General features: G+C 41.6%; 1 protein-coding gene across 7 annotated transcripts in view; it reads left to right on the top strand.

Moving 5' to 3' along the window:
• The window catches only part of ncanb (neurocan b), a 179,860-nt gene that overhangs the window by 56,018 nt on the left and 96,056 nt on the right, over nt 1–27,786 (top strand). For 6 of the 7 annotated variants that reach the window (XM_042417391.1, XM_042417396.1, XM_042417393.1 and 3 more), the window contains 5 exons: nt 8,355–8,426; nt 8,522–8,604; nt 19,338–19,567; nt 19,770–19,938; nt 25,368–25,542. In XM_042417391.1, coding sequence (XP_042273325.1) covers nt 8,532–8,604; nt 19,338–19,567; nt 19,770–19,938; nt 25,368–25,542 — 647 coding nt within the window. In that variant the 5' untranslated portion in view covers nt 8,355–8,426; nt 8,522–8,531. Of the gene's footprint in view, nt 1–8,354; nt 8,427–8,515; nt 8,605–18,505; nt 18,575–19,337; nt 19,568–19,769; nt 19,939–25,367; nt 25,543–27,786 lie in introns of those variants that run through there. The other variant, XM_042417395.1, reaches the window with a different exon arrangement.

The raw sequence follows: 27,786 nt of genomic DNA, 5'->3' as shown, positions 1-27,786 counted from the left end.
AACATGATACAAACCCACCATCTGTCTGTCTGCATCCTGGTGACTTGATGATTTGTTTGTATGTGTGTGTGGGTGTGTGTGTGTGTGTGTGGCTATGTGTCTCAGATGGATGCCTGTATCTGGCAGTCACTGACTGTGATTCTGATGAGATGCAGACTGATTTAACTGCCCATCAAAGCAGCAGATTACCCCCGCCACTGGGCTCTCTGTGTGTGTGTGTGTGTGTGTGTGTGCGTTTGGTATGACTTAAGTCACTTTCAGGGACATACACCAGACTTCAGACCAGTTGATTGGGGACGGCTTGTACAATTGGGGACAAAAGCCGTGTCCCCAATTGGTGAAATGCTGATTTTTGGATCAGTGGTTGAGGTTAGGGTTAGGTTAAAGGATGACTCTACCTGGGTTCCCCCCATACACACACACACACAGTTCGCTGACAGTGTCTTCCTGACATACTCGCTTGCTGTATGTTAGAGCATGAAAAAAATTGTCCAGATATACTACGAGCAATGTTGCAGCGTTGAGTCTGGGTGTCTGAGATGTTTAAAAATGCACCGGACGGAGCGGAGGGACAGCTGCTGAGTGCTGGGAGCTCTGGAAGAGAGAGCCGGGAGTAGAGTTGGCACCTGGGACAAATAACACCCGCGAGTCACACCGGATTCTGCTCTGATCCGGAGCCGTTCACTGGCGGGAGGAGATTTTAATTTTTAACTTTGAGTAGCAGTAACAGTGAGTGCTCCGTCTGTGTGTGTGTCTGTTAGCACATTTAGCAAAGCAGCAGCAACAGCGAGTGCTCAGTCCATCTCTGTGGCTACTGGCTAGGCAGGCTAGGGGGTGTTATATCGGTTTATATGCGGCAACGTCATCATGCAAAAACCTACGTCAGGTCACATAGGAAAAAGTGTTTAGAGGGGCTTAGGACAATGGCATTTTGCAGATTTGAATACATATTTGACATTGCTGGGAAGCTACAGAATGATATAAAAACCTCAACAACAAAAAAAGGAACCACCCTTTAAATAAGGGTAAGGATTAGGATTAGGTCTCCAGGAAATGAATGTAAGTCTATGTCAATACCCCAAAAGTGACTTAAGTAAACCTAGGTCTGTGTGTGTGTGTGTGTGTGTGTGTGTGTGTGTGTGTGTGTGTGTGTGTGTGTGTGTGTGTGTGTGTGTGTGTGTTAAGGACAAAGAGGCCACAGACACATATGCCTCCCAGTGTGTAGTCTGTTTGTGAGATGATTTAATGAGCAATATAAAAGAAGATTGGAAGGAATTTGGAACTTGAAGTGCTGAGATATTGGACAGGAGAGGAAAAAGACACACAGCTAAACATGCACACACACACACACACACACACTGGGTGTCATATGGGGGTATTTTTGACTACATATCTCTGTAATTTGCCACATACTATCAATCTCACTCGTTTTCAACCTTCCTCTCCTTCCCTCCTTCCCTCCCTCCCCCTCATCTCCCGGGCTGGTTGTCCACATCCTCAGGAAAATACAGGAGATTAGATGAGTTCCCTAAACGACAAGCAGCTCTCATCCCTCTGTTAATTAGTCTGGACTCTCCATGTGGCTGGATGGCATGAAGAGGGGGGTTGGAGGAGTGCAAAAAGGGAGGGAATGTATCGGGAAAGAGGATTGATTATTCGTCGTTTTTAGCTCAGGCAGTATATATTCCTATGGTGAGTCTTATAGGTTACATTTCTGACCTTTTTTGACTTATTATGGACATTGAAAACAACATGTCCAATGTCAATACATATCAAAATTTGGCAAATGTATGCAAAATCACAAAAAATAATCAGATTCATGTTCAATGCAATTAACTTTATTCCACCATTGTGTGATACATCAGACAAAACCTTCAGTAACTTAATCTCACTCTGCTTGAAATCTTTAGTTTTAACAGCTGAATTTTGTAAAACAATAACACATGATCACCTCATCATGATAGATACCACTGAAAGACAAAAACGTATCTCTTAACCCTACTCTCACCTGCTAAAAACTATATGAGTACACGGCCACAGGTCACGAGCCAGATTCATGTCACAACTTATGATACTACTCACACAGTGCGATCTTCACCTGCTGATCTATAAACCGCCTCTGTATTAATTTTGATGAGGGATCTGGGGCTGGGTCTGATACAGTGAGTTTACTGACTGGCTATCAGGCCTTTGCCCTAGAATGATTCAGTGTCCCTTGCACCGCTGACTTTGATTAACCGAGGAGTCTTTACGGCCTGCAGTCAACCACGAGGATTTACTGTATCCCATACATTTCCAGATCCTGCCAACAGACAAAAACAGAGAGACACAGTAAGGCAGAGAGAGAGAGAGAGGAAACACAGAGATGTATGGGCTGGAGTGGAGCGAGACAGAAAAGAAACAGAACAGAGAAGACACTCTGTCACAAAAGTGTGAAAGAGGGAAAATATGTCCCGCTCCTGTAATAAACTGATAACATCCTCCTACCACAGCTATGTACAGCTGTATACAAAAATATATTTGAGCCTGTGTGTATGGAGGTAGGTGGGCTTAGAAGGATGTGGTTGTAGCTGGTCAGTGAAGGACAGGATCCATCGCTGTGACTGGAGGAACCTAACTACATTAATACAGAGATAAAAGAAGGTGTCTTTACAATATATTGTTTTCATGCTTTAGCTGTGTGTCTTTATGTGTACGTTCTACAATATGTGTGAAAAATATTGATTAAGAAACAAGCACAACAGAGATAGCGCCAATATATCTTAGAGTTGTCACGCCCTCTGTAATTATATTAGTCCAGCTTTAACACCGGTGGGTGTCTTAGATTTGACAATATTTAGTCACAGTCTCTGTTGACTGTCTATCATTTTATTTCAATGTATATGATTTTTACAGTATTGTAATTAAACTCCCACGTTGCAGTTTTTTTTCTCAGACACATCCTGCTTTCTGCTTTGCTTGATTCAGAAAGGGCAACAGCTTCATTTATTTAGTGTGAAATAAAATCATGAAAATAAGTCACTGAATCAATTAGTTGGTCTAAAGAAAATCACTTAACAAAGTTGGAGAAACAAAAATGCCAAACATTCGCTTGTTCAAGCTTAGAAAACAACAATTGATGGCCTTGATTGACTGGGAACTTGTAATGGCATTTTTCATACATTCAGTACTTCTATAGATTAAACAATTAATTGACAAATCAAAAAAATAATTGATCAGTTGCAGCCTTTATATGTATATCCAAAAATACCACCCACATAAACATATGTGTAGACATAGACAGTCTTTTGTCCGCAAGAACTTTGAAGGTACTTACTACTCTGCCTTTTTTAAACTCTTGTGTACAGGGTGTCGAAACTATTTTTTCCTTGTACCCTCGGCTGAAGCCACATTTATATTCTAGGCGAAGACAAGCAGGCGGCCAAGGGGACCTTGATGTGCCCAGAACAAGTTTAATATTTGCCACCGTATAAAGTAGCTTTGCAGCTCGGCAAATGAGAAGTCTCAGACATTTGAAAATTGCCTGGCCACTCTTCCTCCACGTAAAAAGCTTTCTGTCACCTCATTTTTCAGAGGAATCTTCCTCTCTATCCATCCCTCTCTCTCTACCCCTTTTTTTTACCTCGCTCCTTCCTTCCTTCGTTTTTCTTCTCTCAATAGAGTATCTTCCTCTTTCTCCCTATCATTTCCCTTCTCTCTCTAACCGTCCCTCGCTCTTGCCCCTTTCTTATTCACATCTACTGTAGGATGAGCTCGCCTTCTCTGGACAAAGACAGCGATGTAATATGTTTCACGGAAAGAAAGAGTGTGATACTCCTTAACAGGGTGTCTGGCTGTTGGCTGCTGGACAGTAGGTGGGTACATCACATGAATAAGGGAGACCTGGGTGGCTTTCAGCTGTAAGTAATAGGTTTCTATATAATTCTGGGCAGCCCTGAAGCTTTTTCCCCCACTCTGTTCCATCAGGGTGCTCAGCAATATCACCCCTACTTTGTGTGGTGGAGCCTGGTCAGCATTGTGTGGTGCACAGCCTCTCTCTTTCTTTTTTGTATCTTTTCCTTTCCTTTTTGGACCATCATGTTTATTGAAAAGTGACAGCAGAAAAGAATCTAAATACACACTCTCATGACGCTGCAAGCACTTCTTAGAAGCCTGTAATGCACTATGTGTGGGTTCGGGTATGTGCAGACTGTGCAGTGCAGTGATACACTTCATTTTAATTGACAGCACTTTTCAGCTCTCTAGCGATAACGCTGGAACAAGCACAGTCTCAATTTTGCTTTTATTCCCTCTTCTTTCCCCCCTTTCATCCCTCCATACCTCTTTGCACAACTCCTGATTAACTGCACCTTTTCATGTGAGCACGAGTTGCTAATCTGTATTTGTGTGGTGCCTTTCAAAATAGCAATTACAAAGCGCCTTACACTGAATAAAAATGCATCAATAGCAATATAATACAAAAAAAGCAATAATAATAACACAATGGTATTAAAATAAAAACAAAATACCGCACAATAAGAAGGAAAATCAATCTACAAAAAGCATTCAAGTGTGTCTAGAGTTGAGATGAATGCACAGATGTATGCACTAATGAGTTTATGCATGTGTGTGCTCAACACTCACACAAGCATCTGTCCATGTCATTCACACTCTAAGCACACAGGTACATTTGCATTCCCATAGGTATTTTGTACACTGCATATTCAATTTCCATAATATCGCAGACTTCATTATAATGCAGAGCTGTTGCAACTTCTCCTCCCTCATAACCTGCGTCTTCTTCAGCCTCTCAGGCAGTGAGGAAAATGTTATTGCTTCAGCGTACACTAGGTGTGTGTGTGTGTGCAGGTGTGTGTGTGTGTGTGATGGAATGAAACTATCTCTGGCTTGCGTTGTGTGCTTAAGCCCGTATGGTTGGGTCTGAATCTGATGGCAATTTCTTGTTTTTGGGAGGCCTGCCATTTTCCCTCACACTGGTCTACCGGCTCCCGTTCCCTTCCAAGCGTATACGTACAGCGCAGGCCTAGCAAAGCATCAGGGGAAATTTATGGCTGCTTAAGATTCAAGTTCCCCGTCATCCACTCAGGCTTGGCATTTGAGTGGGGCTGAAATAAGCTTGGCTTTTCTCCGTACCTCTCTTTCTGTCTCTCTGTCTCTCACTATCTGTCTTTTTCGCACACACTATGCCGTACTTCCTCCTCTTTTTACTCCCCTTTTCCTCTCAACTTACCCCCACCTGTTTCTCTCCATCTTTCTTCCACTTAGCACCTCTTGTCTTTACCTTTCTTCTCTATGTCGCTAATGCTTTAGAGAACCTGGTGTCCTGCTGTTCCACCTCATCCAGGTTCCATAAGGTGTAATATAGCCACTTGCTGAATCCATTGTTTTCATTTAGGTGCTTTCATAACTCCTGGGCAACAAAAGAAAACCGCCCAAGGATGATGCATGCTACATAAAACAGGTGCAAACACAGAACTGGCCCCCCGTTTGTGCAGAAAATGTCAACCACCAAAGCCATTTATGTATGACACAATGTGACAAGTCGCCTGCTAAAACCTTGGTAATATCCTCCTGGAAGGAAAACAGCCTTTTGTCACTCGAAGGGCAGCCTCATTTTTCACCCTAAGGAACTTTTACACAGACATTGTGATGGGACTAACTCCCCCTTGAGAAACCGGCGCTATTGTGTGTATGAATACGTGTGCTGCAGAAACAACAGCAGTGTGCTGTGATGGAGTGACAGACAGGTCGTCTGAGTGATTAATGAGCCTTCTTAATAATGCAGCATGGTAAGGAAAAGAGTGATTGGACAGTTTGAGAAAAGAAAAGAAAGAACACTTGAGGAAAAAGACACAAAAAGAGACTTCTGCATGTCACGGATACATATAGTGGCAGATGTAGATTGGTAAGTAAATGCATCCAAATATAGATAAACAGAATAAGGTAGAAAGTGAGATTAAGATGAGATGACAGATGTGTTGGACCTGTCATGCTCCATAAAAGACTGATTTGGACCCTGTAAAGGTCTTTAAGAACAGGAAACAAAATGCATCAGCTCGGCTCTGTATATTTCTCGAGTGTCTGTCTGTCTTTTTGTCCGCCTGTCTCTTTGTAACCATCTAGCAGTCTGTCCAGTACGGTGTCTTTGACAGGCTGGATAGGGAACAGTGCACCCGCCTGACATCTTGAGATCTGGCTGGATCTCTCCGGCTGGTATTACACACACAGCAGGAGCGGTTATACTGACTTTGAGTAGGAGATCATTCAGCGTAGGTCGGGGGGAGTTAGTTTGTCAAACAGCACTAAAGGGTAGAAGACAATGAAAATTCCTTAAGTTGAGTTAAGCCTCTGTAACATAAAACTCTATGTATCCTAATCATGCAGCACAGATGCATTGTACATCCTCCAACATGTTGCAAACTCTGGGCAGGGCATTGTATCTGCAGCTGAATTTAGACTCTATGTGGGTGTGTAATGTCAGGTCTGACCGGAGAGAGTTGATGTTTTAAAAGAACACCCGCAGCATGTTGCCTGTCCCATGCCAGCTTGAGCACACACACACACACACACTTTATCCTAGAATTCTGCACAAATCCTGCAATATTGTGGAGACGCAGTGGAGAGATAACCTTGCATTGCAATAAGAAAAGGGTAAAGGAAAGCACAATATTGGCAACACAGAGGCCAAAGCCTTAAAATGAGCCACCACTGTGCTCCTGGAAGAAGCAAAGGAGAGAGGATGGGTGAAATGGGGTGTGGTAAGAAAAAAAAAAAGAAGAAGAAGAAAAGGTTATTCTGCCGTTGCCCTTTGTGGGCTACAGTAAATGCCTAAATGTAAAATGTAAGGGGAGGCAAAAGAAAGCACCAGGAAAAGAGAAGGAGAAATCAATAGCGAGAGTAAGTGTGCTAGAGAGATGATGAGTGGAGAAAATAAAAGGGAGAAATATAATGGCTTGGTCACAGTAAACAGCTCTGACCCTGGGAGCACACATGAGTAGCTGCTATTGATCAACTGGACAGAGGAAAGAGAGAAGTAAGTGTAAGTGTGTTACCAAAGCAAGTAATGCAGATTCAACCAGCATGAAACCAAACTGCAATCGACTCAGTATTTCATGCAAAGTAAAGTGTTTTGCTGTCATATATATATATATATATATACACTGAGGACATTTTGGCCAAAAAAATAAATAAATCATGATTTACTCTGAGATAGTCGCTTCAGAATGTACTTTTTTATGCTCCACATAGTCACTTTTCTGTAAGTATTAAACTGAAACTAAGCCAGCATGTGTGAGACTACAACAAAATCCCCCCAGTTACAAAAAAAAAAAACGCGTCTGTCCAAATAAACCTATGCAGACATACCATAAATGTCTCCTGTCAACCTGCCTCTCAAATAGATATTTTTTTCTGCGTTTAATGTGACAGCATCTACGTCGCTTTGATATTTTTTCTGCTCTGGCAGAGTTTTCTACACGCCGTATGCAACACCCAGAGGTGCATCATGTTAGATTTGGCTCTAGTGCTCTTATCTGGCTGTTGCTATTGTTGAAACGCATCAGTATCTCTCCCTGTTGTGAATAGTGCTGTGCAAAAAAAGAAAAAAAATTCTCTTGTTTTCCTGCACACAGCTGAGTTGATATTGTCTGTTAATCCCACACCACATATATACAAACAAGCTTGTATTTACACTGTAAAGTACGCTGCAGATAAAGTTTTTCTATCAGAGATTTAAGTCTCATATTTTGATTCCGAAGGCATTGTTTTATATCAACACTGAGAAATCTAACCTTTACAATAACAGTATTATAGTCAAGAGCAATAAGTTCATTCTTTAGGTGCATGATGGCTCGTGTTCAGTGCTATTGGCTCCATGTTAGTGTAGTTTTCAGTCTGAAGACATGCAAGCCAGGTGGTTTTGGAGAGCATAGGCATAAATTGAGCATCTGCCTCTGTGAAACACCCTGGGTAAATTGCCAGTCTACCATATTCAGCCTGGTCTTTTTCTGTCTTCTCCCCCAGAGCATGCTGGGATATGTTTAACCACTCTGCAGTAGGTATAAACCAGCAAAGAAAACAGTTGGATGAGGCTTTTAAATTTGGTTAAGGACAAGTGCTCTTAGCAAAAAATGGGAAAAATACTTGTCTCTGACGTGTTAAGATAATGCCATATTCTCTTTTAATAATACTTGAGAGGGATGAAACACAATGGTCACATCAAGTCAAGTTTATTTGTACAGCTCTTAAAAGCACTTAATCACAGTTAGTCTCGAACAGCTTCAGAAGACTTCAGCGCCCATGTTATATATCAGTAAATTTCGATGAAGAATGAACTGACAGCCCTCTATCCCGAGGCCCTTGAAAAGCAGTTACCAGCAAAAGTCCTGTGAAAAGCAGATACCACCAGTGATTCATCCAAGGCTACGGTACAGATCAAAAGAACCTAACAAAAGCAACGTGTTGATTTCACTTTCCTCTGTGTGCTCACATTTCCTCCCTCTCTCTTCATCTCTGTCTCCAGGTGCAGCAGGATGCAGGGCGTACTTCCTGTGTGTGGACTGCAGCCCCTGCTGGCCCTCCTTCTGCTTCAAACTGTGGGCTGCGGTGAGTCCTCATTAAACTGTAGGAAGTCACATGACTTTCAGTATATACTGTACATGACTCCAGATAATCACATGCACAGACACAACTGACTCCAAACCGCTCACCAGTATCTCATTTTTTAACCAAAACGCGTGTGAATACAGAATACATCTCTTTTCATTTAATTTCATCCCGAGTTTCCAGCGATTACCTCAAATTTAACTGTTTAATGATTCATAGTTATCATTAATAGGAGTAAAAATGAAACATTAATCAGTATTTAAATCCTAAATTGTACGTTTAATCTGCAACTTGTCCTGAAAATCAGGATGTGAAACTCCTGTAATCAAAATACAACCGTCTATAAGTCAACACTCCTCCTCTTTCAGTGCACAGGATGTGACAAATGATGTCCCCAGTCAGTTAAACTGGGATGAATGTCTGCTTAAAACCTGGGTTGTACAGCGTAGAGGGAAGCACTGGGAGTGGATGGGAGGCAGAGTGATGTGTGATAAAGGTAATCAAGCATGTCCTTCCAATCAAAGATAAGTAAAACCCACATCACCTCCCGGGAGCCAAACAACACGCAGTCACCCCCCTCTACTCTGAGCCTTCCAGTAGAGAACGCTGTTTTGACGACAAAGAAAACATTGATACAGTATCCTCTAAAAAACATATTCAAACTATTTTATTTGTGCAGAATACTTAAAGTCTCAAGTAATCATTTGTATGATCTGTATGTTCTTAAACTCATGTGTTTTTATCACAATATTGCCACTTCTGCAAAATCTCCTCACGTCTGCCTTTGTCTTGTTCACCAGTCTTGTTCGCCAAATTGTGGAGAACAAATGAGCATTCATGAATGAGTGAACGTGAGAGTAGCAACCCATGAGGGAGTGATCACAATTTAGGGTTGGTAGCTCACAGTGGCAGTCTGTAATGCCATGAGAATAATTTGTTAGATCTTTTCAGCTACACTGACATTTTCTTTGTCTTTCACTCCATCTATTCCTTCTCTGTCTCTCTCTGTGACAGTGTTAATATCTTTGAACATTTGGCAGACCTTCACAGCTTAGCTTAGCTACCAGCCCAGCGATTCCACTCATTTCATCTGCTCATAATTACCCCAACAGCACTTCCAAGAAGAGGCAGAAAGATGATGTAAAGATGAAAAACAAATCCGAGATCTCCAAAGCTCACATTCATCCTCTCAGAGAGAGGGAAACGATTTTGATATTTTGTTAAATCTCCCAGCTATTTATTTCTAATATAAATTTGCTGAGCTCATTAAAATTCGCTTTGATTTAGTTGAAAATAGTGGAGTTTAGAATCTTAATCCCCTCATTATGTGTCAGCAAGTTATCCAAACTCTTGAGAGAGACTTGACATTTTGCATTTGTTTGCATATCTAGTTTTTTAAACCCCTCATTTTGCAGAGAAAGGGACAGTTTTGATTAGGAAACATGTAGCAGGGTTTATGGAAAGAATTTGATCTGCGTATCTGATCTGGTTGCTCAACTGATCCTCTATCTATTTGCCTGTTTTTATCTGTTTATTCCAGAGAGGAGAAAGTATGCATTCACATCCCTGAGTCCTTCTTTGCCCTCACTATACTGCCCTTGTACTCCCTGCTGTGTATCTGTGTGTGTATGCCCGTGTTTGTGCGTATGTAGGACAGACTGCACGCCCCCTCAGTGGCCTCCCTGACCGTCTGCTCCTCACTTCGCTGTATTGTTTCTGTCTTCTGTGGAGGTAAAAAAAAAAAAAATCAACAGACCTGGCACTGAGGCCTTTCTGTGACTGAGGGCTCAGATTCCTGGGTAGAGACATGATGAAAATACAGCCAAGTCCTCTGTCTTTTCTCTACGTGTGTATATGTATGTGTGGAAACCCTCAGGTTACATCTGCCAGGTAGTTTCTGCAGCCAACTTGCCAAGCAGCCCCCCCCCCCACAAACACACACACCTCTAAAGAGCCTGATAACACACTCACATGTGCCTTTCAGAGTGTATATGTCATGCAAATAGACACTTCTTGCCTCGGCCTCTAAGGATTTTAGTTTTTGAGAGCATTAACGTCTCCCGTCCCTGCACTCTCTCTCTCTTCCATCCCTCTTTTTGTGCTTTTTTTCAGCTGAGTGACTCTGGAAATAGTCAATGGGAGGTAGAGGGCTACAGGGAGGGTTGGCACTAAAGCTCACCCCTTGACACTTTGCTTGACAGCCCAGAGATTGGAAAGAGGGTGGGATGTGGGGGAGGAGGACAGATTAGGAGTGAGCTTTTTGCACATGTGTGTGCGGTGACGATAGTGTGAGCACGCCTGCACTTTTGTACAACCGCTCCTGTTTGCGTGTGTGTGTGTGTATGTGTGTGTGTGTGTGTGTATGTGCGTTTATGAATTTAAGATGTTGGCTGCATGCCACACGAGATAAATGTATCATTATGCTTCAGAAGGTGCAAAATTAGTCACGGCAGCAGCCTCGGGGGAGTTCCTGTGAAGCCTGACATGGCCTGGTAGCAGTCAGCTAACACGGGAGGAACGCCGCAGTGAGATGGTTTATCAGCAAGAGAGGAGGAGCAACAAGAGGAGGCAGTCTGGGTCACAAAAGGTTTGAAGGATGATTAGAGCATACAGTAAGTGTGGGGTAGAGGGAAAGTGTGAAAAGGAACACATCTGAAAAACAAATGAAAAAAGGAAGGAAGGAAAAAGTAACATGAGAAGGGTGTGAGGGGCGGAATAGGTGGGAAAAGAGTAATAATAAATAAAGCTGGATTGAGAAAAGAGAAAACAGAGAAAGATGAGAAAAGACAGGAAAGTATGGAGAGGAGACATCATGAAGAGGAGGAGGAGGAGTACAATAAAGGAAGGAAGGAGGAGGCAAGAGGGATGTTTTGGGGAAGAACATAACATGCAAGAGAAAATGTCAGCATGGAGACATCATTTCCAAACCCTGCGTGATGTCCGCCTGGCAGACCTGCTGTGCCTAGACAGGCAACATGAATGTACACACACACACACACAGGAAACTTTCTGTCTGTCTTGGCATGGTTTGCATGTAGACTTGAACGTGTGTGACTTTGTCTTTATTTGCATGTCTGTGTGTATGTGTTTCTTTGCGTATTTCAGTCTGCGTGTGCTTCCTGTAGGGGAAAGGCGGCTGCACTGCAGTGAAACACAGACCAGTGATCAAACACAGTAGAAAAAAGAAGAGGAAACCAGTCTCCCCTCATTCAATTTACATTATACAGTACATAGCCTCAGATCTGCTCTTTGAAGAGGCCACCCCCAAAGCGCATGGTTAAATGTGTGTGTGTGTGTGTGGGTGTGTGTGCATGTGTTTTCTGCCCTGATCAGAAGATCTTTCCCCCTTTTTTCCATTTGTGGTACCTCTGTTGCCATGGTTATTATTTTTGGGCTTGGTCGGGGCAGTCTCAGCATATTTCTCTCTCTCTCGCTAAACGTTAACGTCTCAGTGTTTAAGAGCAGCCACTACTCTGTTCATGTTATTTTCTCACTGTCGTCTTTTTTCCATTTGTCTTCATACGTCCTCCAAGGTCTTGTTAAAAGGATGCATTTCTCTACAAACAAAACAATAAAGACAGCGAGCAGTTTTGTCAGACCATCAGCACGCACAAAAACAAACCCACACTTGAAGCCGCTGTTTTTAAGATGTTTTATTCATATCGGAAGATAAAAATGATTCAGCTGCTTTCCACTCGTTCTAAAAAAAGTTTCACTTAAGTTTTTTTTTTTTTTTTTTTTACTGATAGCATTTCTACAGGAACTTGATTTTACCTTTGATGATAAAATAAGATCAACTTACTTTTATAATGAAGCTGTAACTTCCCAGAAAGAAGTATGTAATTTCATACTAATTATAGTGAAAATAGTGACAGTGTTCACTTAATACATCTCTATTTAATTCCAGTTAACTGCCAGTGTAACCTACTCTAGAGAGTCTTTTAGTTAGTGCACAGCAGGTCGGCTGAACATGCAAAAATGTGTCTGCAGGCACGTATAGAATTCAACATACATAGTATGGTAAGGGAGTAAGCTTCCCAATAATAAATTCATTAAAATAAATAAATAATAAATAAATGAATGAATATTTTCTTGGATTTAAATGTTACTGCTCTTTCAAGTTCATCTGGAAATCAAAAAGTGCTGAACTCAACTCAATGAACTAAACTCAAACATCCGTCTGAGAGCTAAGGCGGCACCATAAACGCTGATGATTCGAATCATCACTCGATCCGTCACTTTGTCCGTCATTGTACACAGAGTAACACAGAATAACAAAACAGCAGACTACACTTTTACAAGCTTAGTGTTGTCTAACTACAAACCTAATTGTAATGGAAATAGAGAGGAGTGATGGAAATAGAGGGCAGTGTGACCGAGGGAAGAGTGATTCCCTCATTGCTGTTTTCTGCTCCAACACTTTGAACTCCGTTGCTGAATGTTAGTGGAGTTGGCTAAACTACTTTTGAACCAGGCACTGGCACCGCTGACTCTATTGACCTCCAATGTGATCAACACTTTGGCTGACAGCGCTGTCAGCAGCCATGCAAGCAGATTCAGTGGTGCACTAGGACTTTGTTACTGAAATATGACCAGAACACATACTTTTTATTTCTTTGACTGTGTGGAAATCTGGTCTTTTTTACATCACAGATGATGAGAAAAGACACTAAAATATGTCTGTAACAGTGAGTCGCTGCTCTACAGGTGCGCTGGACTGTAACTGCTCAGCAGCCATGTATATTATATATAAATAGGTAGAAAAACAAGTTGAGTGGACTACTCCAAAAATTCAAATGATTGGCCTTAACTGGCAACTCAATGTCAATTTAGAAAATTCGGATTCAGGTACAGCCCTACCCAGAACTCTGTCTCTATTTTCTCTATGATTAGAACCAAATTACATACTTCTTTCCAGGAGCATTTTTGGGAAAAATTACAGACCCACAAAATAAAGTGTTTCCATTAAGTCAATTTAAAACTCTTTTCCTACACCTCCCTCATGCATTAAAACACATCCATCATGCTCCAGATTCAAACCGACTCCAAGAATTATAAAAACCCATTTGACTCGAGCCCGCTGCAGTCCAGTTATTTGTGTCGCATCAGCTGTCATTTTTTAACACAGTGATCAACTAATAGCAGCAAGCCTCTGTCAGACAGCTCATCTGTCATGATTTATGACCTACACACACTTCTGCAGGACACACAGGCAGCAAGAGTGAAGTGGTGATGACAGGAGAGGATGCACTCGATCTGTCTCTTGACTGGCAGTCTGACTGGTTTGATGTAGGGAAGTTGAAGACACAGGAGCCTTTGTCGTCGGAAAGCCCGTCGCAGGCACCACGGAAGAAAGGAAAGAAAAAGAAAGAAAGAAGAAAGACAGAAAGAAAGAAAACAAGGAAAGATGTTCGCAATTGTGTTCCTATTACAGTGAAAATGCCATTACCGCCCTGTGTGCAGCTCGGTGCCAGGCACATAAAGGCTTACCGTCTGTATTTAATAATTCTAGAGCACCTCTAAAGCGAAGACAGATGGGCCAATGGTGACGATCACGTAGCTGCCACTGTGAACCAGCAGAGAGAAAATAAGAAAATCTGACTTCTATCTGCAAGCTGTTGGAAGTACAGCTTCTCGGAGGAGGCGCAAGGTGTGTCCTCTCACAGCCTGCCCCTCTCACAGACAAGCGAAGACAAGGGACGAGGTCAATGAAAGATCATCTGTTAACATTTAGCAAAGTCCACCATACTGACGTGTTGTATAATGGATGAGTTTTTCCAAGCATATGTGTGTCTTTTTCAGCATTTTCCTGCCTTGTATTGGCATTCAGATTCAATATTTCCTCTCCTTGTCATAACCCAACAGCCAGGTGAGCGTTAGTTAGAAAAAGGGTGACAAAGAGCAATATAAAACACAGAAAGATGGAAAAGAAAGAAAACAAAAGGTAGTCTTTTGGGGGATATGCCTGTGATAACATTTCCATCTAAATGCAGATTTGATATAAGAATGGCAACAGGGGCCCTTGCTAGTTTACATTCATTACCACGGAGGAAGAGAGCAGTGTTTTTTTTTTTTTTAGTTTTTTTTTTTCATTTTCACCTGGTCTCCTTCACAATGTAATTTAGGCTTTTCAAGAGGGGATCCGCAATTAATTTCATTTGATTTATTTGTGCAAATTGGAGCACCAGCCGGGAAACAAGATAGAATGAAGTGGACAGAAGGAGTGTTAGGGGAGGGAGAACGTGAATGAGATTGTGATTGCAAAGCTTGGTTGGCGTCATTTGTAGCACTGTCTTGCGATCGGCAACATAAGTAGCATAATTTTACCCAAAAGGTGCTTATATGTGTAGAACCTGGCAAAAAAAACTGGCAAGCAGATTAAACATAATTGATGCCTTTTAGCCGAAGAATAAATTTGCCTGTTTTCATTTCTAGCAAGCACTCTGCAAGGTGGTTCAGAAATTGCAGTTCGATTGTCTTCTGGGACTATACTTTACTCTGTGTGTGTGTGTGTGTGTGTGTGTGTGTGTGTGTGTGTGTGTGTGTGTGTGTGTGTTTGAAGGGGAGGGGCACACATGTGAGTGTGTGGTAAACAAAGATGAGTGTCACATACTTGGGGGATAAAGCAAAGAGAGTGACAGCAGGGAGTGGAATCTGATAACCTCTTGTCAAAGATTCGTGTTCTTTGAGTGTGTGTGTGTGCGCGTGTGTGTGAATGTGTCACTGTGTCAGTCACATTACTCCAATTTCCCCATTAACTCACACCTCCAGCTTTTTCCACTTCCAGTTTTTGTTCAATGTGTGTTGCTAGAGTCGATTATGTCTGTTCATCTTTTCCGTTGCATCTGTTTTCCCTCTGTCAGTGTGAGAGAGAAAAGTACACTGCTGCTGTGATCAGGTAAAACAAATTTAAAAGTGCATCAATTTTCCTCTACAGCTACTCCCATCATAGAGCACATTACTGTGTTGGCCATGTGGACCACAAACTGTATTCATAGTACCAGTTTGTGGCAATGTTATGTAACTCAAAGAAAATGTCATTTTAACCTATTATCACTAAAGTAATTGGAGTTCCTTTGTTTATAAATTGAATTATTCAAATCCAGTGAGATATTCGAAAAACTGCATTGACTTTGACAAAATTTCAAAAAAAAAATCACAACAAATAATGATTTTTGCAAAGGATAGTAGATACTTTGAGCAGTTGACAGATACGCTATGATGAACATAGATTTTTTTTTTCTCCTTCACAAGAAAACAAGACTTAAGGCTTGTCTATACACGACACTCATCTCACAGTGCAGATATCAGTATAGCTGCCTTCCAGCTGCTCTACAGCCATGTTGCGGCTCTTTGCTGTTTCAGTGTCCACTAGAAAAGAACTAGAACTACGTCGTCCCCAGCAGCCGCGACAGAGCTGGAGTGTGATGCAGCTGTTTGCTGTTGACACTGAGAGTTAGAGTCTGTGAGGCTGTACTTAGGGACAGCCATGCTTTAAGCTAATTACTCATTTCAGCATAATAACATTGACACAGTGAAAAAGGCTAACATGCTGGTGTGTTTAGGCAGGTATCATTTTTTGCGTGTTCTCGATCTTAGTTTAGTGTGTTAGCATGCTAACATTTGCTTATTAGCACAAAAAGCACAGGACACAAAGTACAGCTGAGGGGAACATGAATGTTTGCCAAATTTCATGATAATCCATTTAATAGTTTTGAAACGTTTCACTTTAAACCACAAATGTCAATGTCATAGTTGCGCTTGAGGAAAGTCAGAGAGTCCCCAGAGTCTGTAAGGTTGATCCTCTGGGAACCATAAATGTCTGTCCAAGATTTCATGGCAATCCAACCAATCGTTGCTGAGATATTTCATTTTGGGCCAAAGTATTGGATCAACTGACCGTCCGACCCATTATTAGCAACCCACAATGCTTTGCTTATTTATTCCTCACCTCTCCTCTTTTCTCCTCTTACCCCGCGCTTCCTTTGAAAGCCCCATGCATTGTGTTTCACATGTCACCTCACTCAACGGGCTGAACTCCTCTCGAGTGCGAAATGAGAGGCCATTTCTGAGCATAAATCCCATTTGATGCTGCCGTGCAGAGAAACATAGATCAGGTGGTGAGGGAGTTAGACAAGTAGCGCTTGTCTAAGACGATGTCACTGGGAGAAGCGGAGAAGTGGGTATTTATGTGTGTTTATGCGTCTGTGGGGAGGGGAAAATGTGATGGGAGGGCTGATGTTAAGCTATCAGGGAAGAGGCACTCAGCCTCTTAGTTTGAGCAACTGCAACAGCATAACGGCTGCAGGAATGAGCAATGACAGCTATTCACACGTCTGCTATTTGTGTGTGCTCAAAGGCACATTAGCCATCCAGCAAGGAATGAAAAATGGTGGCTTCAAAGCTGTGTGTGTGTGTGTAGGTGTGTGTTTATGTGTGTGTGGAGAGCTTGCATTCAGTGTTCCATGAATAGCAAATGAGAGATGAGACGTTTTCACTTGTGGATGCATAGCAGGGCATGCTTGTGCACACACACATATACCCCATACAAAGTCAATGGCAATCAAAGATGAGGTAAAGTTGAGTCTTAGTCATGAATGATGTGAAAACTGATGTGAATTTTATCTGCCGGACTAACACAAAAATCTAATTCTGAAAATAAAACAAGAACTCTGTATCATATACGTCCTATATATTGTACATATAGACTGAAGATGAAAGAAAAATAAAATTTTCAGATGAAAAATAAGAAGAACACAACTGAAATGCTCACCTGAAAGCTGACTGGTGGTCCTGCTGCAGGGGAGGAGGAGGGAAAAGAGAATGGCAGGAGATGAGGAGAAAAATGACAGAGCAAAGAGAAGGACGAAGAGGTTGAGCGACTCACGCAGTGGTGTGCCTGTGACCTCTGGAAAAACATTGTTCCACCAATCTGCCATTTAATTACTGACAGGAGGGGCTGTTCCTGCAGCGTGTAGCACTTTAACATGCATCCAATCAAACAGAAATAGAGCAGGACACACAGAAAGTGTGCAGTGGAAACTGACACTAATGAACAGAAATCAATAGGCTCATTTTCGCTGCTGTTCAACCACACCGTCTGTTCCACCCACCTAGGCGGTCCTTTTTTCTGTTCTTTCATGCTTTTATGTTTTACTCCCTCTCTTCTCTTGCCTCACTCTTTTCTTTATAGGTTGACATTAGATTTCCTCCTCCTGATAAACTCAAATATATTTTTTCACCCTCTGGCACTGCCAGAAATATTTTCTGATAGACACTGTAGGAGAGCTTTGCAAATTATGGTTGTTGTTTTTTTTGTTGTTTTTTTTAATAAATGTACTTTCAGACAAAGGACATCTCAGAAACTGGCAAAGTGATTGCTAGTCTTGCTAGCAACTCTGTGAGGCTGCACAGCGGTGCTTTGAACAAAATAATGATGGCAGCATGCTAACATGCAGTTAGTTTAACCTGCTGAAAGTGTTTAAGCACTAAACACTTTCAGCTGAGGCTGATGCGGGTATTTGGTCAAAAATGAAATTTGATTTTGTTTTATCTTTTTCTTTTATTTTGGATAAATTAACAATTTGATCCAATGATGGCGCAATATGAAAAGTCAGGGGACCTCCAAAGTTATTACAATTAATTCTGGAAAGAACATGAATGTGTGAACCAAGTTTCATGGCAATCCATCCATTAGTTGTAAAGGTATTTCATTCTGGACCAAAGTGGTGAACTGATTGACATATATCCCTAGAGTTTGTCTTGGGGCATTGCCACCCCTAGAGCCACTGTGCTACCACTATAAAAAAGTGGCTAGTTGATTGAAAAAGTATGCAATGATGCTGGGCTTTGGAGCAAATTAGATTAGACATAGTGAATTGTGTTTGCCATTGTTTTATAGAGAGAAGATAGGACAGGGAGACTGATAAGGGAGCTAGAAAAGAGTCAGATGAGGGGCAAGGCTTTACAGGTAAACCTCATTCTCACCCTGTGCACACTGGATAAACAAAAGCAGATATAGCACAGAGATGATAACCTGTATTACTGTTTTGTGAAGATGGAATTCACATTTTTCCTCTGCAATGTAAATGAGCAACCTCTGTCTTTTCAGGCAAGGTGACACAGGATTAGGGTATAATAATACTATATGATATGTCTCTACCTGTGTTTGCACCAATGTGAAATGAGTTTTACACTGGGAGAAATGAAAAATGTAGTGGAACACTACAGATTTTTGCTGAACAAAATGTCTGATACCAGAGCTCTTCTGAATGCACCACACTGTGAATATCTCTAAAGACACCCTTTCTCTCTTTCATCAGTTTTGATGAAAGTAATATTTCTATCTCTGTGGTTGCAGTGGTGCTTTAAGCTGCAAAGAGGTAGTGATATTGATCTGATAATGCATATCCAGGTTTGATGTATGGCTTATGAAAGGACTTTTGATATCTCCCCCTCCGCAGTTTAGCCCTGCCTCCCACTGTTCAGGTAGCACAATAATTGTCTGCTGGATCAATGATCAATAATCAGAGCAGCACAATGAGCCTCTGTTCTTTCCCTTTTACTCCACAACCAGGTGGACCTGATGGAACAAAAGACCCTGGAAGGAAAGCATGTTTTCTTCTCCAAGAAGCAATTAACTAACGGCTTTTCAAAGTAATGAGAAATAACGTGATGTAGCTTCATTTAAATGATGGCATCGATTCTCCTCTCCTCTCCTCTCCTCTCCTCAGGCATAACCAGTGCCGACATGGTGGTGAATATGCGGAAGGTGACCCATCAGACCATTAGCGAGGAGCTGTCCAAAACCGTTCTCCTCCCCTGCCTCTTCACCCTCCGCCCTGGTGCTGGTTCATCCCATGAGCCCCCCAGGATCAAGTGGACCAAGGTTTGGGGCCAGAGAGGCTCAGATGGCCTGCAGAAGGAACAGTCGGTCCTGGTGGCCAAAGACAATGTGGTCAAGGTACAGTTGTTTTTTGTTTTTTAATGGTATCACTCAGTGGCCTCTCCTCCCTCTCCCATCCCCCTCCTTATTTCTTTCCTTCTTCTGCTTAATACTTCCATCCTTTCCTTTCCCCTCCTTACCCTTCCCTCTTAACTCATCATCCTTCCTTACATCCATATCATCATTCATGTTTTCTCCCTTCCCTCCCGTTCTCCCCCAGGTGAAGAAGGCCTTTCAGGGTCGTGTAACACTGCCTGGTTACAATGAGAACCGCTACAATGCCAGCCTTGCTCTGACTGGGCTACGCTCTAGCGACTCCGGTCTGTACCGCTGTGAGGTCGTGGTTGGCATCAATGACGAGCAGGACACAGTTCCCCTGGAGGTCACAGGTGAATACAACATGGTTTTCACTCCCAAGGCAGTCATTTCAAATCAAGTCACATTCATGCTAGAGCATACCAAGCTGTTTGCTAGCCTTGTTTTATCATTATAATGAAATAAATGAAATATTTAATATTTCACCTAATGTAATTAAAAAATATTAAGTCAAAATATTAGAGCTAGAGGTATAAACTGCTGGTTCACATTTTAACTAAACATGCTACTAGCTAGGTAGCTAGCTACTACAAGCTAATAAACTTGCTAACTTCCCAGGATTTCTTTGGGATTATGCAGTAATTTGATAATTGTTAGATCTCAGTGATTGATTTAGAGAACCCAACCACAATTTGCACTATGCTATTTGTCTACTGGACAAATATTTAATATTTCACATAATATACTGAAAAATTTTAGTCCCTCCAGGATGTTGTGGTTTTGCGATCGCAATAATTAGCTTGCAATTTTGCAAAAATTACAGCAACTTTTCCGCATGAAATGGCCAAATCAACAGACCACTTGTGATTTGAACCAATTGTCATTTCGTGTCGTGGTAATTTATGTCATCGCAGCTCGCAGTGTGCATTCAGCAAGAATGCAGGAATGCATTCAGGTGGAAGATTAAATCTCACCTGTCAAAAAAAATTACAGCCATAAACCATACAAAACAATTCCCAAATGTTCTCAAATGAGGTTTGCATTCAGTTAGTCAGAATAAAAGTTGATGAGTTTTCAGGCAGCGAAGATTGACATAATCTACCTCAAACATAAGAATGAGCACTGTGGAAATTAAACTATATTTTTATGTTAATGGTTTTATTTTAATGGCATTATTGACTGATATTATTTGATGCTAATGTTGAGGTGAAAGTTTATTTAATAAAGGTTTAAAAATGGAACTCAAGTACAGTATTTTCTTTTTTATGTAACTTTGAGCCCATGCTTTTCATGTTCAGAAAATAAATTTAAAAATTAGCACTAATATAGTTGTTTCTGTGATATGTAGTATGCTTTTTATCGAAGGAAGTGATTACATATGACTCTTCATTGGTAGAAGTTTATTTTAAAATCACATTATTATTATTTTCCCCTTTTTTTGAGAAAAGTCGCTGCAAAATCAAGCTTTTTTGGATAATCACAAAAAAACTGCGAAGTACTGGAGGGACTGGAAAATCTAAATCTAAACATGCTGCTATCAGCAGCCAGGTAGCTAGCTACTACAAACTAGTATACTTGCTAACTTCACAGGAGTTGTCTAGAATTGTGAAGTAATTAATTGATCTAATGTCTCAGTAATTGATTGAGAGAACCCAACAACAATTACTTCTATATCCAGGTCATTATAGTATTTAGATTTGCAGTGCTAAATAGTGCCATCTACGTACATCCCATTTCACATCTCAGGAGCAGCAATTAGCAGCAATTAGTTATCTTAAAAGATAACTTTAAAATTTAAACCAAACTAAAAAATTTCAGCATTATTTATGAGGTTTAAACAAAAAACACTGTTAATCCAGATAGGGGAAATTTAAATATTTCTTGGGAAGAAAACTATCATTAGCCAGGCCTTTCAGTGTGTGAGCTGAGGGACAATGACAGTAACAATGACCAAGAGAGGTTCTGAGTTAATTAAAGTTTAATCGAGTTTCTTTCATTCATTTTTAAGGATACTAAAATTAGCACCTTGACATTGCTGTGTTTCATTAGTCTGATATACTGTAGTGCAATTAAATCTGGACAGTCACACCTATAAAGCATTATTGGTATAGAAAGAAAGAGAGAGCAAGTATCCTCATAAACCTGATTATTTCTGTGATTCAGTATCATCTCCTAGCACTTTTCATGTTACCATCTTCTGATGAGTTGTGATACACAAAGTAATTAACATCATTTAACTGTTTAAGTGCGCATCTTTTCACCTACGTCAAATTGTTCTCTGAACAAATCAACACTCCACTCTTTGGTTATGTACAGCTCCCCCACTGCACTCAAGGTCTGCCACTATGAATAATAATGACCCTGTTTTCCATGTCAAGTTAATATAGCCATTACACCCAAGGTTGTTTACTGTCCGTGCAAAATGTATGATGATGGGGAAAAAGTAAGGGAACTAGAACACATTAAACATCATTGACCTGGGCCACTCAGGTGCTGTTCATGCACTGAAATCCTAATGAAACCTATAAGGTAGGAACCCAGCAGCATATGCTAGTGTCAAATAGTGTTTCCTTCGAAAGCTTTGCATGGCTCTCAGTGGCTTTACTAAATGGACAAAGCATTTACTACATTATCTGTATCCAGGACACCCATACTAGTTAAATTACCAGACTACCTGGAGGTAGCTCACTGTAGTATAGCCATAATTACTGTGTCAGAGTATTTTAGCTGCAGAGCTATCATCAGATTCTTTCCAGGTCACTCACTATTTTTAATAATAAGCTATTATCATAATGACTACAGGGAATCACACAATGCATTAGACGCTGTACACTATGCCGCCACTTGCCACAAATCCATGCTAGTGTTGCTAACATCAGCTCCACTGAACTCTACAAGGCCAGTAGCCTTTTTCTTTTACCCAGCCACAGCACAACACAGACAGCCTCCACTCCATAGCCTGTATGTAGCTCATATATGAATGTGTACAAGCATGTGTATGTGTGTTTGAAGGTATGTGCCGTTCCAGTCAAAAGTTTAGACACACCTTCCCATTCCCTTGAATGACAAAGTGTGTCCAAACTTTTGACTGGTATTGTATATGCATGTTAGTGCAGGACACTATGTCTTTAATAATGTCTTTCTCCATAAGAGCCCTTTACATTTAGTAAGCGAGCCCCCCGCCACTATGCTTGGGAGACCCTGCTTCCTTCCTCTCCTGGCCAATCGATTAACACGCAATGAAACCACTCCTTCAGAGAGAAACCAATTACGTAGCCGGCGAGGAGTAGCCATCTCCAGGGCTTAGTCTTAATTGGCAGTCACGCTACATGGCAGACCACAGCCGTCCTCACACTAATTCTACTGAGTGCTTAACGTATTAATTAGCAGATATTGATACTGCTCAGCTATATCAATATCATATTAATCCACACTGCTCTTCTCATAGACTTAATTTGTGTGTGTCCAAGCCTCTGATGAGATGTCCTTCCTCTCTTGCCACTTCTTTCTTAATTTTTCCTCCACTGCCTCCATCTTACTCACTCTCTGCTTTGTTTCCTTCGTTCTTTCTCTTGGCACATATTGATTGGTCAATTGGCTATGTCTTGCCAATTAGAACGTGGTGCCATTGATTGCGTGTGTCAGCTGTTGTCTGTGGTGAGCTATGGCTGCCTATCATTAACTGGTAAGGGTAGTATATCAGCATGGTGAAAAGAGTATTGTAGTTGTTTCTACAACCTCTGAACAATATAGTTTTAGCAAGGTTATTCATAGTTACAAATTTAAACCACTTCAAATACTGTATATTCAAGTAATGAAGGCAGTTTAAGTCAAGTTAAGTCAATTTTATTTGTGTAGCCCGATATCACAAATTGTCTAAGGGGGCTTTTACTAATTAAACAGTGTATAGTTTGCAGACATATTTCTAAACCCCTCTTTTAATAGCTTCCACTTTACGAGTAAAAGCCAGTTAGCCTAGTTTTCTAGCTTCCACTTTTGAAGTGGACTACAAACTTAACAGCACGATGGGTACTTCCAACAGATGTTGAATCTTGTAAAGGGACAGACAACTTAGTGACTTGGTAACCAACGCTATGTGGGTTACCAAGGGGGGTGGGATCTTATTTCAGTGTTTGTGGGATGTGCAGGGCTATGAGGTGTTCCAGTCAGAACAGCACTGCAGAAGTGGGCAGCACATCTCCTGGTAATGTCGGCTCTTAATAGAAAAAGCCCCACCAGAGGCTTGAAGTCAGTGGTTTCCACAGTCAATGTCGGTGGTTTTATCTTCTTTTGAAAAACTGAGAAGTTCGCACAATAGCTGCAGTATAGTATCATAATAGTTTATATACCCCTGTTCACAAAACTTTAGGAGAATTCAGCAATCACTTTGACTTACTCAGTAAATGTGATTGTGTTGTCTACTTTATAGTGCAGTGTAGTATACTAAGCAGTACTGCCAAGGGACACCAACTGCTCAACAGTGCTACAATGAGGGCATCATACAGCCATAAAGCACTGAGTCTGCCCACAGATAGGGCCTTCCTGTTGCTCTCCCTGGAGACTGTGGGGATGTGTGGAGATGCAGAGTGTAAAAATAGAAGGAAGAGGTACTGGGCATTCAACCCTCCTGTGGAATGGACTGGGTTCCCCACACAAAGAGGAAACCCATTTGTCTCTCTTGTGTACATATTAGCCGGTGAGCTAGCACATCTGTTTGGACTAGATCCCACAGCCTCAAAGGAGTAAGGATGGAAACTGAGAAATTAGGAGAAGAGAGAAGAAAACAGAAAAAAAGGGGGAGGATTCCTGCTCTATATATCTATGAGGAGTTGAATAACACCAAAATGACAGAATAGCTGGATGGACAGCTGGGATTTAGGGACGTGTATCACACACACAAACACACATAGTCCTCCTCGCTTTCTGTGCCATGGCCTGGAGTGCTAATGTTCAAATTGCCACGCAGCTCTCCATCTCTCAGGAATCTCTGTCACTCTCCCAGACAAAGCCAGTGAAGATAAAGGAGCCGCGTTAGTAGCCACTGGCTTCCATGTAGCTGGATGTTCCTCAGGGGAGCAGCACTGCATGAATGGCAGGCAGTGATGGTGAGGTGAGGGAACGTTAGATGGACACTTCTAAAGCTATCTCTTTCCCATTAAAGTGGAATATATGCTCCTTTCACAGCACAGGGAATTGTGCCCCCATTCTGTTCCTAGTTTCAGTTTTTTTAACCTCTCTGTTAAGACACACTTTTTGTATTCCTATCCTCCTCTCCACCTCTCATTTGTCTCTGTGGTTCTTTGAATTCAGTGTATCTCTCTCTGTTTCTATGTCTACTTTCTTTGTCTTTCTATCATGAGCAGAGGCAGGCGGAGTGAGGCAGGGTGACGTGTGTGTGTGTGTGTGTTTGTGTGTGTTTTAAAGCAGTAAAATAAACATCACCACTGTTTGTCATACACTGTATCCAAGGGCAACATCTCTTTTCTCTAATGACAAGCCAACCAACTGTCTGATGTAAATGAGACTCACATACGCAGGTGGATAAACCTGAATGCTGCTGTTTCCTCCTGCACAGATGGAACAATGTCACTACATGATGATGATGTCTAGAGGGCTTTATGTTTCTGTGTCTGTGAGCATGTACATGCTCATGTTTTAACAGTTTAAGGTTGCAGTTCATAAATATTTCAGCAACCCAAAGGTTGCAAGCCATAAAATCATGCAATCACTATCTGGAACGCACTCCCTTCATGTTATCACATCCTCCATCTCTTTGCTGCAGGTGTGGTATTTCACTACCGAGCCCCTCACGACCGCTACGCCCTGTCCTTCAGTGACGCAAAGAGGGTGTGCTTGGAGAACTCAGCAGTCATCGCAACACCGGGTCAGCTGCAGGCCACCTTCGCTGATGGCTATGACAACTGTGATGCTGGATGGCTGTCAGACCAGACCGTAAGGTGAGGCTTTCAACTTTAAGTACACATTCAGTGGTTTGAAAGCCAAAGTTTAGGTTTTTTGCTGAAGGAATAAGGGGAAAATCTTTACTATTACTATGGTTACTATGATAAGTGATATAACACAGTGGCTTTGATACCATCTGCATTACTACAGTCCTTGTGATTGTAGTGAAAGGCATCATCAGGGGTGATCAACAAAGTAGTCTATATATAGATAGATACTTTATTATGCCATGCAACAGTATCGATGGTAATTGTTTGTTACATAATGGTAACTCAGTTCCAGTGCAAAAGAAAAAAAGAGACAAAACAAGCAAACAGGCACCATGAACCATTACAATAACACATAAAAAAAGGAAACACATGGATGTGAGAGTGAATTATGTATATACAGTGAATTATGTATGATATATACAGTTCAGTCCAGTCTGAGTTCAATTCAATATAAGGGATCTTATGGCAAGGGGGGCTGGCAAGGGCTGAGAGCTCTGACTGCTGTAGGAAAGAGGCTGTTTTTGAATTGAGTGGTATTAGTTAATATGGACCTGTAGCACCTTCAAGAAGGGAGAAGCTTGAAAAGGTGGTGGGCTAGGTGGGAGGGGTCACTGGTTATTTTTGCTGATTGAAAGGTGTGCCTTATATACAGTGAGTTGTTTAAGGGAAGGTTGCAACCAATGATGTTGGAGGCTTTAGTGACAATCAGCTCCAGTTTCTTCTTGGTGTGACTGTCTGAACTCCCATACCAGACAGGGAGAGATGATGTGAGGATGCTCTTTATGATAGCTTTATAGAAGTGGACCAACAGGTGTTTTTTGACATGATACTTCAGTTGTCTGAGGAAGTGCAGTCATTACTGGGGCCTGGGTCTTTTTAATGATGTGGTTGTGTTGATGATCCATTTGAGGTTGTTACTTATGTCTATCAGGGTCATGGGTTGGTCAGAGATATGAACCAGGGCTTTGATGTTTGTCCTCCTCCTGAAGTCTGCAGTTTTTGAGGTATTGAGTAAGACGTTGTTGTTCCTGCACCGATATACAGCTCAATTCACCTCTTGTTGGTATAGAGTCTCGTCATTGTCATTGATAAGTCCGTTATAGTGGTGTTGTCCGTGTACTTGAATATTTTGACTGAGCTATGGTAGGAGATGTATGGTCTATGGAGATGTAAACTCATTAGTGTAGATGGAGAAAAGCAAAGGAGATGACACACAGCCTTGTTGTGCACCAGTGCCGAGGGTCAGAGGGTGTGATGTGGTGTTGTTAACCTTGACAGATTGAATTGTTTCTAAGAAAGTCCAGTATCCAGTAACACAGACTTGTGTTGATGTCTTGAAGCCTTGTGTGTGAAAGGATTAATGTGTTGAAAGCTGAGCTAAAATCTATGAACAGGATGTGTGCATTTATGTTGGTTGATTCCAGGCATTGCCTAAGGAAGTTAAGAGCCAGGTTTATAGCATCTGCAACAGATCTATTAGTCCAATAAGCAAACTGATATGGGTCCATCAGTCAGGTTGTTTTGGCTGACTTAGGGATCGGGATGATGGAAGATTTTTGAAAACACTGTGGGACTGCACACTGTCGTAAGGAGGTGTTGAAAATGTCAGTGAATACTAGAGCCAGTTGATCCGCACAGTGGCTAAGCACAGCAGCAGAGAGCTGATCCGGCCCTGCTGCTTTCCTTCTATTTTGTTTTTTGAAAAGCCTCCTCACCTCAGCCTCCTAGATGGAAAAGGGAAGGGTGAGGGAAGGAGGGAGAGGGGGGAGGAGTGCTGGACTGTGTACATCTTCAAACCATGCATAAAAATTATTGAGCCTGTCAGGGAGACTAGGGTCCTCGTCTGGTGGTGAAGCGGGCCACTTTATCTCCTTCAGGCTTTTCCAGACTTTTTTTCTGTAGTACAGCTAGTTCTTTTGAGAACCAGGGTTTGCTATTACTATACAACTTCAAGGTTTTGGTCGGGATTTATGATGTCACTGTGTTTGTGTACTCGCCAAGGCTGCTACTCGTGTCTCTGAAGATGTCCCAAACAGAACAGCAAGCAACCTTTCAGAGTTTCAATGGCATCTGTGGACTATAGTTTTTACGGTGTTGGACTTTTGTTTAACAGTTCTGAGTTTTTGTTTATACACCGGGCAGCATTGTGTGGTCAGAAGTTCCCAGCAGGGCTCTCGGGAAGGCATGGTAAGCTGATGTTATTGTTGTTTAGCAGTGATCCAGTATGCAGAAGAAAAGAAATCCAGATCC

This window comes from Thunnus maccoyii, chromosome 7, assembly GCF_910596095.1.
Source record: "Thunnus maccoyii chromosome 7, fThuMac1.1, whole genome shotgun sequence".
Classification (NCBI taxonomy): Eukaryota; Metazoa; Chordata; class Actinopteri; order Scombriformes; family Scombridae; genus Thunnus; species Thunnus maccoyii.
Note: the sequence above shows the minus strand (reverse complement) of the source record. Positions and strands in the feature narration are given on the sequence as shown.